Source organism: Lampetra planeri, chromosome 2 (genome assembly GCF_965212315.1).
Source record: "Lampetra planeri chromosome 2, kcLamPlan1.2.h2, whole genome shotgun sequence".
Lineage (NCBI taxonomy): Eukaryota > Metazoa > Chordata > Hyperoartia > Petromyzontiformes > Petromyzontidae > Lampetra > Lampetra planeri.
In genome coordinates, this window is record NC_136108.1 from 19,227,893 (window position 1) to 19,242,507 (window position 14,615).

General features: G+C 42.5%; 1 protein-coding gene across 6 annotated transcripts in view; it reads left to right on the plus strand.

The window, feature by feature from the left end:
• PFKP (phosphofructokinase, platelet) overlaps positions 1-14,615 on the plus strand; it is a 72,855-nt gene that overhangs the window by 12,370 nt on the left and 45,870 nt on the right. For all 6 annotated transcript variants that reach the window (XM_078609726.1, XM_078609743.1, XM_078609735.1 and 3 more), the window contains 2 exons: positions 64-137; positions 6,720-6,797. In XM_078609726.1, coding sequence (XP_078465852.1) covers positions 64-137; positions 6,720-6,797 — 152 coding nt within the window. The remainder of the gene's footprint in view (positions 1-63; positions 138-6,719; positions 6,798-14,615) is intronic.

Sequence of the window (14,615 nt, forward strand, 5' to 3'; positions counted from 1 at the left end):
TTTGTTGTTGTAAATCAAGGCAGTTTTTCTTGACAGACCTTGCTACTGTGCTTTGTTCTGCAGGCATGAATGCAGCCGTCCGTGCAGTGGTGCGCATGGGCATCTATGTTGGGGCCAAGGTCTATTTCGTCCATGAGGTAGGTGGTGCCTTATTGGACGCAGCCGTCAGTCGTATTTTACACTGGGCTAAACGCGTGGCTCAGCCGAGTGAAACTGTGTCAGGTGAGAACTGATGTTGTCAGGTCACTCATTCTTCTTCTTATCTGCTGCCCTCATAAGTCTGGAACATACTTGCTCCAGTCATCTGTGCTGTTGACTCCCTGCCCCTGTTCAGGACCAGCCTCAAGACTATCCTTTTTTCCCCTCTGCCTATGACCGAGCGTAATAGGCAGTCAGTTTCTCTGTAGCGCCTTGAGATGCTGCCTCATTTAGTTAACCTTTGAATCTGCATACTACTACTACTACTATTTTATTTTGCCAGGTAAGGCCCACTGAGCTATATAGCTCTTGAGAAGCGGCCTGGCAACAAATGAGAGCTCTACGAAGTGGCTTATCACGTGGAAATTCATAGCAGGCAAATACTCTTAAACGCATGTTTCTAAATGTGGAGGGAAAAACCGGAGGACCCGGAGAGAAATCCACACGACCACGGGAAGAACATGCAAACCCCCAATATATACAGGCGTAAGGGTTGGGATGGAACCCACAACCTCCTGTGTATACCAGGCCAGGTAGTTAACATCTTGCACCATTGTATGGCTAAGTGAGTCTGTGTCAGGCTCTCACCTGGAACAAAGCCAGATTTTCATCTCTGGCAAGTAGGTCACACTCAGCTCACTTAGCAATGAACATGTAATAATGCAAATAATATAAAAAATATATTTAATTTTTCACTTTTTCGAAAGGCCTAAAATGTAATCGTCCTTAATTGACATTGAAGTCTCAAATGCATTTATGGATGTCCTACCGAGCTTCCTGCATGGGATGTTTTATACATTTATTTTGTAATGTTTTGTTGTGGGTAAAAATGATTTGAGGAATTGAAAAAAGAAATTAATATAAAAATTAACCCAGATTGTGATGCATGCAAAGTTTGTGTTTATAATTTTCTATTTTAATAGTTCTCATGTACAGGTAATAATACATATCCATTTTTCCAAAATAATTAGCCAACATACTTAATATTATTGTAAACGCATATGAGTAGCAACTTACGTTATGCAGGGGTGAATGCAACGTTTACAAGAAATGAATGTAATTGCACATTGTAATAATGTTGCAATAAAAATACACTCCGAGGTCTTTGTATCTGTATATATTTTTTGTTAGCAAATTTATTGAACTAATTTGTAAACATAAAAATTGTTCGTTCTTGGTTAAATGTGACAGATCATAATGTCACAAAAACGTGCACAGTTAAACGTTATTCAACTGAGTTTCACTCAGCATCATCTTGTCATAAGCCTTTTTAATCGTTGCAACGTTTTCAATCTGTCACGGTAATACGCACGAGCTTTCTGAAATAGACCACACCATATAGCCATCGGGTATAATGCACCCATTTAATCGGTGCAGTAACATATTTTTTGAATTCGTTGTTCTTGTGATCTTTAAGTATTGTTGTTTAATAAGTGTATTGCCGGCAAGTGCATTTATTGTCGGCAAATAAATGTATTTAAGAACAAATTTCGATTTAAAGCTTTCGTGACTGCAGGGATTCATCTTCTTGGTTCTTTCAGTAAAGTCACGTAGAATGGAAATAATAAAATAATAAAAATAAAACATAATAAAATAATTCTCACGACGTTTCGGCCACAAAGCAAGCAGCCGTCCTGCTGCTTGCTTATTTTTATTATTTTATTTAAGAACAATTCACCATGATGAGCACAATATGGTGATATTGTGCATAACGGACAATAGGATTATTGTGGATCTCATATCGTTCGACACGTATCGTATTTATCGCCCGATTGCAGCAGCCGTAGAACTAATGTGGAGAGGTGATCTTTATATTTGCTAAAAAATAAATGAGTGGTCCAGGTGGTGAAACAGTTTTGGAAAAGGTGAGGACCAATGGGAGGGCCCAATGGGAGAAGCAAACAGAGGAGGAAGGCAGAGGGCTTATACTAAACTGCACAATTTTTATTTGTATTTTACCAGGTAAGGCCCACCAAGCTAGAGTATTCCCTCGTTATTCGTGAGGGGTACGTTGCGGAGATGCTCATGAATAGCAAATTTCACGGATTACGATATTTGCCAACGAAAACCTATATTTTTAATGAATTACTGTAAAAAAATACGTAAATAACATTAAATACATGAACATTATCATAATCGTATTCTTGGTTCTTTCATTAAAGTCACGTAGAAGGGAAATAATAAAATAATATAATATATATTATTATTTCCCTTCTTCGTGACAAGAATATGAATCCCTGCAGTCACGAAAGCTTTAAATCAAAATGATCATAATCTCTTTACATCTCTTTACGTCTCATCACTTTATCTCTGATAACTTTCTTTCTCTGACTCTCTCTCTCGATGCATTCGTGTTCCAGATGTGATTCGCGGGTAGCCAACATCGCGGATAGCAAGTTCGTGAATAACGACGGTCTAAATTTCGATTTAAAGCTTTCGTGACTGCAGGGATTCATCTTCTTGGTTCTTTCGGTAAAGTCACGTAGAAGGGAAATAATAAAATAATAAAAATAAAACATAATAAAATACTATTCTCACGACGTTTCGGCCACAACGCAAGCAGCCGTCCTCAGGTGAAGAACAGGTCTGTCGGAAAGACAGCGTCTGAATGGCTTCTTCACCTGAGGACGGCTGCTTGCGTTGTGGCCGAAACGTCGTGAGAATTGTATTTTATTATGTTTTATTTTTATTATTGTATTATTTCCCTTCTACGTGACTTTACCGAAAGAACCAAGAAAACGACGGTATGCTGTGTGTATATAGCTCTTTTTTCAGAAGCAACCTGGCCACAAATGATAGCTATGCATGGCCAATAGGATGAGACTGCTGTCTTTCACAGCGTCTCGTGGAGTAATCCTCATTATCCGGGATCCAGCGATGGCTCCTATTGACCAGAGAAATTCGGGGAACGATGACTTTTCAAGAGTGGTCATACACGACCCGCGCCTGACCTTTGTAAAGTCAGGGTTCGGAAACCTTGCGGGTCTTGAGCCGCATTCACGAGCATTACGGCTCTTGAAATGTTGAGTTTTATTTTACCGTAATGGGAAAACAATGGCTTCTCTTGTTCTTTTGGTTGCCGGACCCCCAGTAAATCGATCTTCGCATTGTAGTCACGGCGAGTGGAGCGCCGTCTCTTGGACGCAACGCGCTATTGCACGCACTGACACCCACCACACAGGACGAGAAACAGGCCTGCCAACCAGAGGTCGCAACCGGGTACCCGATACCCGTACCCAACCCGATACCCGGCTATCCGTACCCGGCCAGGTACGGGTACGGGTACCCGTTTGCGACCCTGGTTTAGCCGGGTACGGGTACGGGTAGGCCGTGAGTTACTGGTGAGTCACCGTTTGTCACTCATTTCGGGTAGGGTACGGGTACGGGTACCCGGCCGGGTACGGGTACCCATTTGCGACCCTGGTGCGGCCGGGTACGGGTAAGGAATCAAAACCCGTTTGCGACCTCTGGTGTCTGGTGAGTGTCACGTGATCTCGTGTGTCGGACAGGCTACCCTTCTAGTCTAATCCATAATTGGTGTTGTCTCTCGATAATTGTATAAATATTCCCATTCGCGATGTATGTATAATAATGGAACTTATATCGCACCGTACATAGCCAACCGTGCTTATTGGAGGTGCTTGGAAAGACAACAAACTAAACGTAAAAAGCAGTTCTGAAGAAATTAGTTTTCAGTCTATATTTAAAAGTGCATGGCTCCAGTTTCTTCCTAATATCGGAAGGAAGAGCGTTCCAGATGGCTGCAGAATTGCATCTGAAGATGCGCGATGCAGTGACCATCTTTGTGCGATGGTGAGCCAAAACGGAGTTAGCGTGACGGTTTATGCTGCTTGATGAGAGCGACATTCGTGGCAGGGGTTGTGGGTGGAGGCCCTTACGCCAGCAGTGGCATTGAGAAAATGCTTTTGGGGTGGCACTTTTACCTTTCCCAGTGCAGTCTCTGGGATGGGCATTGGAGCACGGTGGCGAGATGTTAACTAATTTTCCTGGTATACAGGAGGTCGTGAGTTCGATCCCAACCCTGACGCCTGCTGTATATTTGGAGTTTGCATGTTCTCCCCGTGGTCGTGTGGATTTTTCTTCGGGTTCTCTAGTTTTTCCCTCTACATTTATAATAAACATCACACGTTTGGAGTATTTGGCTGCTATAAAATGTCCACGTAATAAGCCGCTTCGTTGAGCTATGCTTTGTGGCCAGGTGGCTTCTGAAAAAGAGATATTTAGCTCAGTGGGCCTTACCTGGTAAAATAAATAAATAGTTTTTAGTTTTAGCAGAAGCACAATTTGAGTCCTGGCATGCAATTTAATTTCCGGAATTATACATTTCTCTTTTTAAACAAACCTCCCACTGCTGTGTGACTCAACATTAGTCACGCATACATGCAATGTGACAAACCACAACTGCTCACGATCTAATCTCCATAAGCCACGTGCTCCACGCAATGCAGGTTCGTTTTTCTGGCAGTCTGCTACCATAAAGCTATGGTGTCTTTAACATTTAAAGATGTTGTCATTCTAGTAGCGACCAAAAAGCCTGGCAGATAAACATAATTTGTCATCTCACAGTGCGTCTGCGTATATGTGCCTTTACTTGGATGCCTATCTGCATATTTTTCCTCCCCCCCCCTTCGTTCCGCATTGGTTTCCCCTGGGTTCTCCGATTTCCTCCCTTAACTGAAATAAAACCCGACCCACAGTGTAACCGAGGTTGGACAAACATCTCAATCTGCTGAAAAGTTGTCTGCAAATCACTCAGTTGGGATCACACACAGTAACATCTCCCCCCCCTACTGCGGAAATTTTGGCAGGACCCTTCCTGAAAAAAAAAAGTCAATCCACTCATCTGAGCAACAAAATAATAAGAAGAATATACGCTTGAAAGGAAAAATGCTGCTGAATATGTGGCGCACGTTGCTTATGGAAATTGGGACCTCCTGACCGTTGATTTGTCACACTGCTGGGATGTGTGACTAACGCTGAATCACGCTGGAGTGGGTGTTTCATAGCAAAAAAGACTGCGCTCCACAGATGATTGTGCATGCAAATTTGAGTACTACTACAACCGCAGATGGTGACAGGCCTTCATCCAGCAGTGGATAAATCATGGCAGATTATGATGATGGTTAAGATGATTATGAATGGCTTTTAGACTACATTGGGTCACTCAATTTGTCATTACCAGCAGTGGATAGGTTATGGCAGATTATGATGATTAAGATGATTATGAATGGCTTTTACACTACATTGGGTCACTCTCCTCCCTACCTGCCATTCACCCATTATGCCTCGTTTCCATTCATGCAGCAAATGTGTGAAATGTGTGTGAAATGTGTGTGGAATCTCCTCTTGGCAATCCAACTCAGAATCTTTCAGATCAGAATCTTTATTTGTCCTCTTGTAATCTGATGAGCTATGGAGCTCTTCTTCACAGATGTCCAGGAGGGGCAGGTCAGAAAGTTACAATAACTAAGAAGACAAAAAAACAACGATCGGAGTGCAAAGTATAGGGAAGCAAAGCAAATCGCAAAAAATAAATACGTGAAATAGATAAAATATATAAGTTCAAATTGCATAAGTAAACCAATTCCCAGGTTTGGGCAAGGCAGGAAGACAATAGCAGAAACAGTCCCAGACCACACCAAGACAATGCACAGTCACGCAATAAAATTGCACATTTCAATTGAACTGTCGATACACGGGCAAGGATGAAAGTTACAAATCGCATTTTTAAATGCAGTTGTATTTAGCATCATCGTTTGTTCGGGTGAGTGCGTGAATATTACAGTGAGGAATACAGGTGCAGTAAAAGCTCTTCGTGTCTGCCACAGAGTGAGAGATCTCGACACAGGTTACGAGCGAATCCGCAATGAAGAACGAGTTTTGACCCTGGTATGCAGAAATAACTCGTCTTCTGGAGTCCCCATGGACTGTTGCTGACCTTCCCAGTCTTCACAGACCCTGCAGAAGTCAGAGATTTTTTTTGTATCTCTGTCTGTGGCTCCCTCTGCCCACTTAGTTGAAAAGCACATCCGCTCCAATTCAGATGAATGATTTAGTGTTTTGCAAGCGCAAGCCAAGAGAGTGTAGTTTTTCTGAAGGACATTAGCTGCTAGCTGTTAGGACTGTACGATTGTGCAAACATCGGCGAGAGTATGGGACACCCACCTACACGGTTTAAAGGTGAGCAGTCTTTTGAAAGTACAGCAAGTATGTTACGGACCTATCCATACAAATATTTGAAGCATTATCACCTCGCATGCATTTATATATGTGTTTTCTCAAGGTACTTCAGGTAAAATAAGGAATGTTATACAAGTCTTCAAGCGAAATCAGAAGCGTCATCATTGTGCTAATGAGTGGTCGTGAGCACACGTGCCAATGAAATGCCGGGCCAAGTCACAGAGGATGAGTGATGTTTTTTGTATTGTTGTGCGTAGGTTTTTTTTTTCACGAGCGTCTTTGCATTGAACGTTTGTGGCTTTTTCCCCTGCATTGTTCAGGGTTACCAAGGGATGGTGGATGGAGGAGACCACATCGAAGAAGCAAACTGGGAGAGTGTCTCAAGCATCCTTCAACTGGTAATTTAATTGATATTTCTAAGTGCGCTTACCAAAGCCGTATTACTGCATCTCACCATTATCGTTTTGAACGCATTCACATTTTGTGGTTTGTCTTGTACCGGTATCTGTCACGTAGCATTGCTTCGTGACTTCATGGTGTATTGGTCAACCTGTAACCTTACCGATTGTAATCTTGTGAAGGGCATTGAGTTGATAGTTGTCACATTGAATATCAATTAAAGTTGAAGTGAATGAAATTATTGGAAGGTCTGTGGGGTTTGATTCAGCTCATCATTCTTGTACGGTCCTTAAAATAAGTACCACTTTGTGGGAAAGCAACTGTGAATCAGGATATATTTATTTATACTGGACGAATCCGATGATCTTTAAAGCTCTTTTCACACCTCCTTGCCTTGGTACCCTCAGAGGCGTAGCTAGGATATTTTGCGCCCGGGGACGAACTATAAACTTGGCGCCCCCCCCCCCCCGTTTAATCACATTTTCCTATTACATCGAATAAGGAATAACAATGTAAATTTTAATGAAACATTGTATTTAAAGAAGCAAATTTATAGAAATTATATTACATGGCTCACTCAGTCACTGTCGTAGACTGGTTGACATGGTCTACAAAAGATTAATTTTTCTTGATTTCACTGTCACAAACTGGTCAATCACGTAATCAAAATCTGTTTTTTCAAATGTTTCTCTTTCAACGCTAAGAAGAGCAAGATCGCTGAGACGATCTTGTCGCATTGAAGCACGCAAATACGACAAAATAAGTTTCAATTTGCTGAACGACCGCTCACAGCTTGCAATTGAAACTGCTATTGTTAATAAAATTTGCAGTGAAATTCGGAAATTTGTCGTCTCCATAAAACACAATAAAACCAAGAAGATCCAAAGAAGTTTCTGGTAGAACTTCATTCCGGTTACTGAGCAGCATTTTGCAATCTCCAATTTCTGTGAAAAGTTCGTGGCCATTGATGTCGGTGTCATAGAAATTTCCAAAATCTGTGCAATTTCGACGAATTGCATCGACATCTGTGTCGGATAGAAGAGTTTTGACGTCCAGCAGAAATCTAAATTTTGTGTTCAGGTCTTTTAGTCGTAAAAACCGTGTTGACATCTCCTGTTGAAGTCGATAAAATACGCTCTTCATAACGCGCACAATTTCTTCTTCTGCTGAAAGTCCTACATCTCTTGCCAGTTCTCCTGGCATCTTCCGACGTCGCCTAATTCTTCTGTCCACATCGATCCCCCAGGCTGTGCATCTTGTTTTGGCGTTTTCTAGAGCAACTTGGCTCAAATCATCACGAAGCTTGACAAATTCATGCTCCAAAAATTCAAGATCAGTTGCTGCTTCCTTGAAATTCATAGTAGGATCCTGTAAGCACTTCTGAACACGATAATTTTTTCCAAGAATGACATTCCAGAAATGTAATAAAACTATGAAGTTAAAATTTAATACGCATGCCTGTAACTGTTCTGCATCACTTCTGGTTTCAAGCGTCATAGTTACGTCCTCCGATAATTTGCCTAGCAGCCCTACTAGGTCATCCAGTCCTTCATAGATAGCTTGAACAGCTTCTGATCGTGCAACTCCAGCGTGTGTCAAGCCGTCGTGGTTTCCGCCGCCAAAAAACAGGCCAGTGACTAAGGCTGAAAGACTGCGCCTGTCTTGTTTGGGACGTTCTTCCATGTAAGTTCTTAATAGGCGCGCGTACCAAAATGTAATTACATGCCATGTAGGCTGTGTGTGGCAGGATATATAAACTTTTAGGTTGAGGTGTAGATTAGTGCAGTAGTTTCAGGCTGCCGCGCCCGCCGCAATAAGTTATAATGTAACGTTGTAAGCCTCATTTTGGCGCCCCTTTACCTTGGCGCCCGGGGACATATGTACCCCCCTGCCCCCCCCTAGTTACGCCTCTGGGTACCCTCCCAGCAGAGATGAGTCCCAGACGATGCTCATTCTCGTATCCGTATACCCACTCATTTAGTATTTGCTCGGGAATTATCTGAGATTGCAATATCCTACTTAAAGCTCTGCCCGCTGGCATTTCGCCTCATCTGAGCAAAACGGAGCCGATCTTTATCGAGGTACCTTATTCATCGCCATGGAGGCAATGTAGGCTGCGTTTTATTGTCATGAAAACAGCAATCGATGACGCTGTCTCTCAGGAACAGAACCGTAAGAGCTTCCATTGCCCTTCTTGCGTGTCGCTCAAGGACACTGTTCGAATAATGAACGTGGCTATTCAAATCGTTACGCCGGGTCTCTTTAAACGCTCGTGAACTCGGCGATAACTGATCACGTTTAATCGCGTACCTATTCTTGCCATATGCAAGAGAGCACATACTTAATGACAAAGAAAAAACAATTATCTATTCACTGAGAGGAGTTTGGTTTACAGTACTTTAATGTCATTCGGCTTAAGTCAAGATGAGGGGAGTTAATTTTGACGAGGGCAATAAAGAGTAGTTGGAATGCAATTCTTGTATGCGCAGTTCGGTGTATATTATAGCGAGTGAAGCGTTCTTGTAAAACATTATTTATGGGTTTAAATTGCATCTCGCACTTTGCATCACAATGTCAGAGAAGAAGTAATGTTCTCGTTTAAATCAATATTTATGCACGTATTGTAATTACCTTTGTATCAATAGTTTCGCACCCATCAACCATGACTGTTTTGAAAAAAATAATGCAAAACTCATGGGTATATCCGTGATGGGCTTATCTTTGCATTTCACAGGGTTTACAGTTCATGGTGGTTGTGTTGCATTTCCCAAAATGCATTACCTTTAGGGGTGTGAATCATTCTTTCCCACTCGGCACATGGGATCTGTTTGAATGCTTTTTTTTTATTACTTCCAAGAAACCGTGTTAGCATCATGGGTACAGGGTGACTGCACATTTATTCTCCAATCAAGTAGTGATCCTTCTAAGCCATGTTGTACATATGTAGCCAGGGAAGAGAAGGCAGTTGGGAACACATCCCCGTCTCACTCGTGTGCATTTGCTGCTGGAAATGTTGCCTATGGTGCTGTTTGTGATCATCGGTAATTGTCACGCGGCCTACGTGCTCATCACGCGAGGGAAAAACATGAATTATCGCATCAGGTTAAACAACTTCTGTATATTTATTTTTTATTGGATTGCCAATTGACAGAATTTGACAAGAACAAACAAAGTTAATACACCAGGTAATTTCCCTAAGATAGATGGCACCACCATAACATTAGGTTACTGGTAATTGTGAATTCTACCAAAATTATGCGATACTGATTTTTGCATAAGTTGACATATGGGACAAGAATTAGGCAGATGCTGTGAGCATATTGTATTTGTTTGGTACTCACAGCTAACAATGTGGTGTCCAAGCAGTGCCCGGTGCATTTAGCGTGCTAATTTACAAAGTAAGTCATAGTTGCTCTAACTGTTCAGAGGGCAGGAGAATATTATTGTTGTTATTATCGGCTGTAACAGTCATACTCTCCTCAGCCTTTCTTTTCCAGAAATTGAAAAGCGCTTTTGGCCGCCAAAAGATAAAATTTGTTCTTGGCGAGGTTTATGCAATTGCCCGTTGTCACACTGCTGCCAAGCGCAGAGTTGGATTGGTTGTGAATCAGCTTCCATTTCCTTCTGTGTTGGGTAAAGCGTGCCCATTGATTATTCTGTTAGCAAACTATGTGCCATTTCCGGGGCTGTGCATGCCACCTGCTGCGGTAATACTTCGTGCAGGGTGCCAGATGCATTGATTTTGCCCCACCTATGCACATGGCTAGATGGCTCATTGCTAATAGCTCTTCTGGCACAAGGTTTTGTTTTATTTCTGTCTGTCTAGACTTTCATTAGCATTGGTGACACAGAGGTTAGCTCAACGAGTTTTGAATCTGGAGACCTGAAATCAATTTCTGGCCTGGGCTAATATAAGTAGGGGAGTGATATCTAATCTTGCCTCTCCTCCACCGTTCCGCCCCACCACCCTTCATCAACCAGCATTGACCAATGTGGTGAACATCATGGGACCTCCTTTGCCAGTACCAAAATATGAGAATAGGTTTTCCCCATTTTTCTAGCAACAAAACAGCTGTGTTAAGTTGTTAAAACACCAAACTGAAACCTTTTACAAGCAATCATGTCTGCATTGCGTGCATTATAAATTGAACTATTATTATTATTAACCACAATGCTTGTTGTCAGAATGCAAACAAAAAACATACTCTGATAGTATATAATGCATTGTCCTTGAAACTGATTGGTCCACACCAGAGACAGCTTTCTTTCGAGCCTCTGGTCTAACACCGTTTGAGACGAGGCTCAAAATAAAGCTGTCTCTCAAAGACAATTCATATATTATCAGTGTTTTTTGTTTGCGTTCTGATCACAAGTACATGTGGTTAATGCAGACATGATTCCTTGTAAAAGGTTTCAGTTTGGTGTTTTAGCATCTTAACACCTGTTTTGTTGCCAGAAAAAAGGGGAAAACCTATTAGAAATGTGGTGAAGTATGGTCAAAACAACCCCCACGACTCACGCGGCACATGCAGGGTTCATAGAACAAGCAGTGAACGCGCGGTAGCACGTTCACTGCTTATTGCAGGGGTTCGCACCTCCGTTTAGCGCGGTTGGCTACGTACGGTGCGAAAGAGCTTCAACATTTACCGTACAACACCACGCACCGTCTGCCTTCATAGTGGATGTTTAAAGATCCCGTGGCTATTGTGTGGCAGCGTCAGGGTCCAAGTTTGGGGAATGACACCGCAAATTACTCGATTTGTATAATCTTGTGCATAGTTTTGTCGCTTCCTACTGCAAAAAAATGGCAGAACCCTCATGAAAAATAGTCATGAATCTCGGTGAGGCTCTCCTGGGTAGAAAAGCATAGGGCGCCACAGTGGCGAGATTTTAAATCCCTCGCTTGATATACAAGAGGTCATGGGTGCAATCCCGACCCCGATGCCTGTATATTTGGAGTTTGCATGTTCTCTCAGTGGGCGTGTGGATTTTTCTCCAGGTGTTCCGGTTTTTCCCGCCACATTTACAATCAACATGTAATGAGAGTATTTGGCTGCTGCTATACATTTCCATATGATCTTATGCCGCTTCGTTGAGCTATGATTTGTGGCCACGTCGCCTCAGAAAACGAGCTGTATCGCTCAGTGGACCTTACCTGGTAAGATATATATTTTTATAGTTGTTGACTTAGTCCCGTGTAGCTATAAACTCGTTTTATTGTTACCCAGTCCCTGGGCAATTTATTTTCAATTTTGCAGATTGTTTCCTGTAAAGTGGCAATATAGGAAAATAAATGTCCACATGACAAGCCACATCGTTGACCTATCATTTGCGGCTGGGTCGCCTCTGAAAAAATAGTTATACAGCTCGGTGGGCTTTACCTGGTAAAATTCTAATAATTTAGTTAATAATAAAATAATTATAAGTTATAATTATATTCTATTTCTTCTCTTGCCCATTTTTGGGATGCTGTTCCCTCCACATTTAGCTTCATTTCAGTGCCCTTTGTTTCAGTGCAGAGTGCAGTGTCTGTGATGCATGCCTGCCATCTGTGCCTCACAGTGGGTTTTTGGGAATAAGTAATATTTTAAAATCCTTTTTTTTAAACACGCTTTAATGAAATGTACCCTATTCTCAATAGCAAAACTCCACGACTCCAGGAAGTGGCTGCAAAGCTTGCCATAACGTAAGTGACCGTGGTGATTTACAGCCAACGTCAGTTGAGCGTGGACAATTAGACCCAAGCCAAAACATATAAAAATGAATGTTTAAAAATACTTTGTATTTTTTTAATAGAATATAGTATTGTCATCAGTATGACATAAGTATACCAAGTTTGCAGTCGATCCCACTTTGGGAAGTGGGTTAAAATTGAGTTACAAGATTTGAGGATATGACAACAACAACAGACAGAGTGAGTTAAATAAAAGCGTGTAAAAAGGAAAAGGCTTTACCCTTTCCGGCGGCAATACGGATGGTGTTAGGATGTTCAAAGCCTATTCTTATTTCGTAATTTTGATAACCGGCAAACAGGGTCTCATGGATACGACTGCTCCACCCTAGATATTGATGCTTTGATATTGGCATTCCCTTTGTGCTGTTCACCTTTTTGGCGTTTTCTGGTGTAACGCAGGTGAGACGAGGCCATACATGAGGCTGTCTCTGGTGTAGGCCAATCGGTTTCGAAGACGGTGCATGCGTTATTACCGAAGCATGCTTATTTGCATGTGTTACACAATCATGTGTGGTCAATGGAGACTTGATGCCTTGCGATAGGTGTCTCTTTGGTGTATAAACATCTTAACACTTGTATTATTACTGGGAAGGGTAAAACCGGTATAGTTTTGATACTGGCAAAAATAGTCCAGTAGAGACAGTGGGGTTAGTGCAGGGGTCGGCAATTGACCAATCATAACAAGAAGAGCCATTTTGTTCGAATTCGGTAACAAATTCAATATTTCAGGAGCCATGCTTATGCGAGACGGTGATCCCTTAATAGACGACATCACGAAGCAGCAGCCACAGGTTCCCGACCCCTGGGTTCGTGGGTTGCGCCGAGACTGTGCGCGTGACGTTCACTTGCACGCTAGAGGGGTGGGGGAGGGGCATGCTGCAGGTAGAGCAGCAGGTGAATTTTGACAATCTTTGGAGAGTCTGTGCAGTTTTTGAGTGGCGAGATGTTATCTCCCTTGCCTGGCATGCAGGAGGTCGTGGGCTCAATCCCGACCTGACGCCTGTATATTTGGAATTTTGCACGTTCTCTTCAAAGTCGCATGGATTTTTTTTCGGGTCAACATGCGTTTAGAGTGTTTGGTTGCGATAAATTTCCACATGATAAGCCCACGTTGTTCAGCTTTGTGGCCAGGTTGCTTCTGAAAAAGAGCTAAATAGCTCGGTAGGCCTTAACTGGCAAAATAAAAATCGTTTAGTAAAGTGTTGGTTTATTGTAATTATGCCTGGAGCTTTTTTCGTAACCATAATATCCTTCCACATACGAACGGTATACATTAGAACCCCTACTTAACAATGGTAATTGGTTGTTAAGCAAGTATAGGAAATACATGTTAAAGGCTTAATTCGTTCTAATAGCATCGAAAAAAAACCGTACGTTAGAATATTAAAACAATGGGTATTAATACAAAAAGATACTGACAATATAATACATGTATAATATTAATAGAAACATGGTGAACGCCACGTGTTAAGTGAGGACTTGCCGTACATGGGCACAGATGGCTGACTAGTCGGCATGCAACGTCACAATCCCATTGACCTGGGTTAAATTCCTGCACACTAGTGATGACTGGTATCTGGTTTGGAACTCTTGTAGCTCAACTCAACCTAAAGTGAGAACTATGCAAGTCCCGTGTGTGTGGACGCAGGGCGGCACCGTGCCGAGTGAATATTGAGCGAGGCTTCCGTGTGTATGTGTGTATGTGTGGACCCAAGGTGGCACCGTGCCAAGTGAATATTGAGCGAGGCTTCCATGTGTATGTGTGGACGCAGGGTGGCACCGTGCCGAGTGAATATTGAGCGAGGCTTCCGTGTATATGTGTGGACCCAAGGTGGCACCGTGCCGAGTGAATATTGAGCGAGGCTTCCGTGTGTGTGGACCCGGGGTGGCACCGTGCCAAGTGAATATTGAGCGAGGCTTCCGTGTGTATGTGTGGACCCGAGGTGGCACCGTGCCGAGTGAATATTGAGCGAGACTTCCGTGTGTGTGTGTGGACTCAAGGTGGCACCGTGCCGAGTGAATATTGAGCGAGGTTTCCGTATGTGTGTGGACGCAGGGCGGCACCGTGCCGAGTGAATATTGA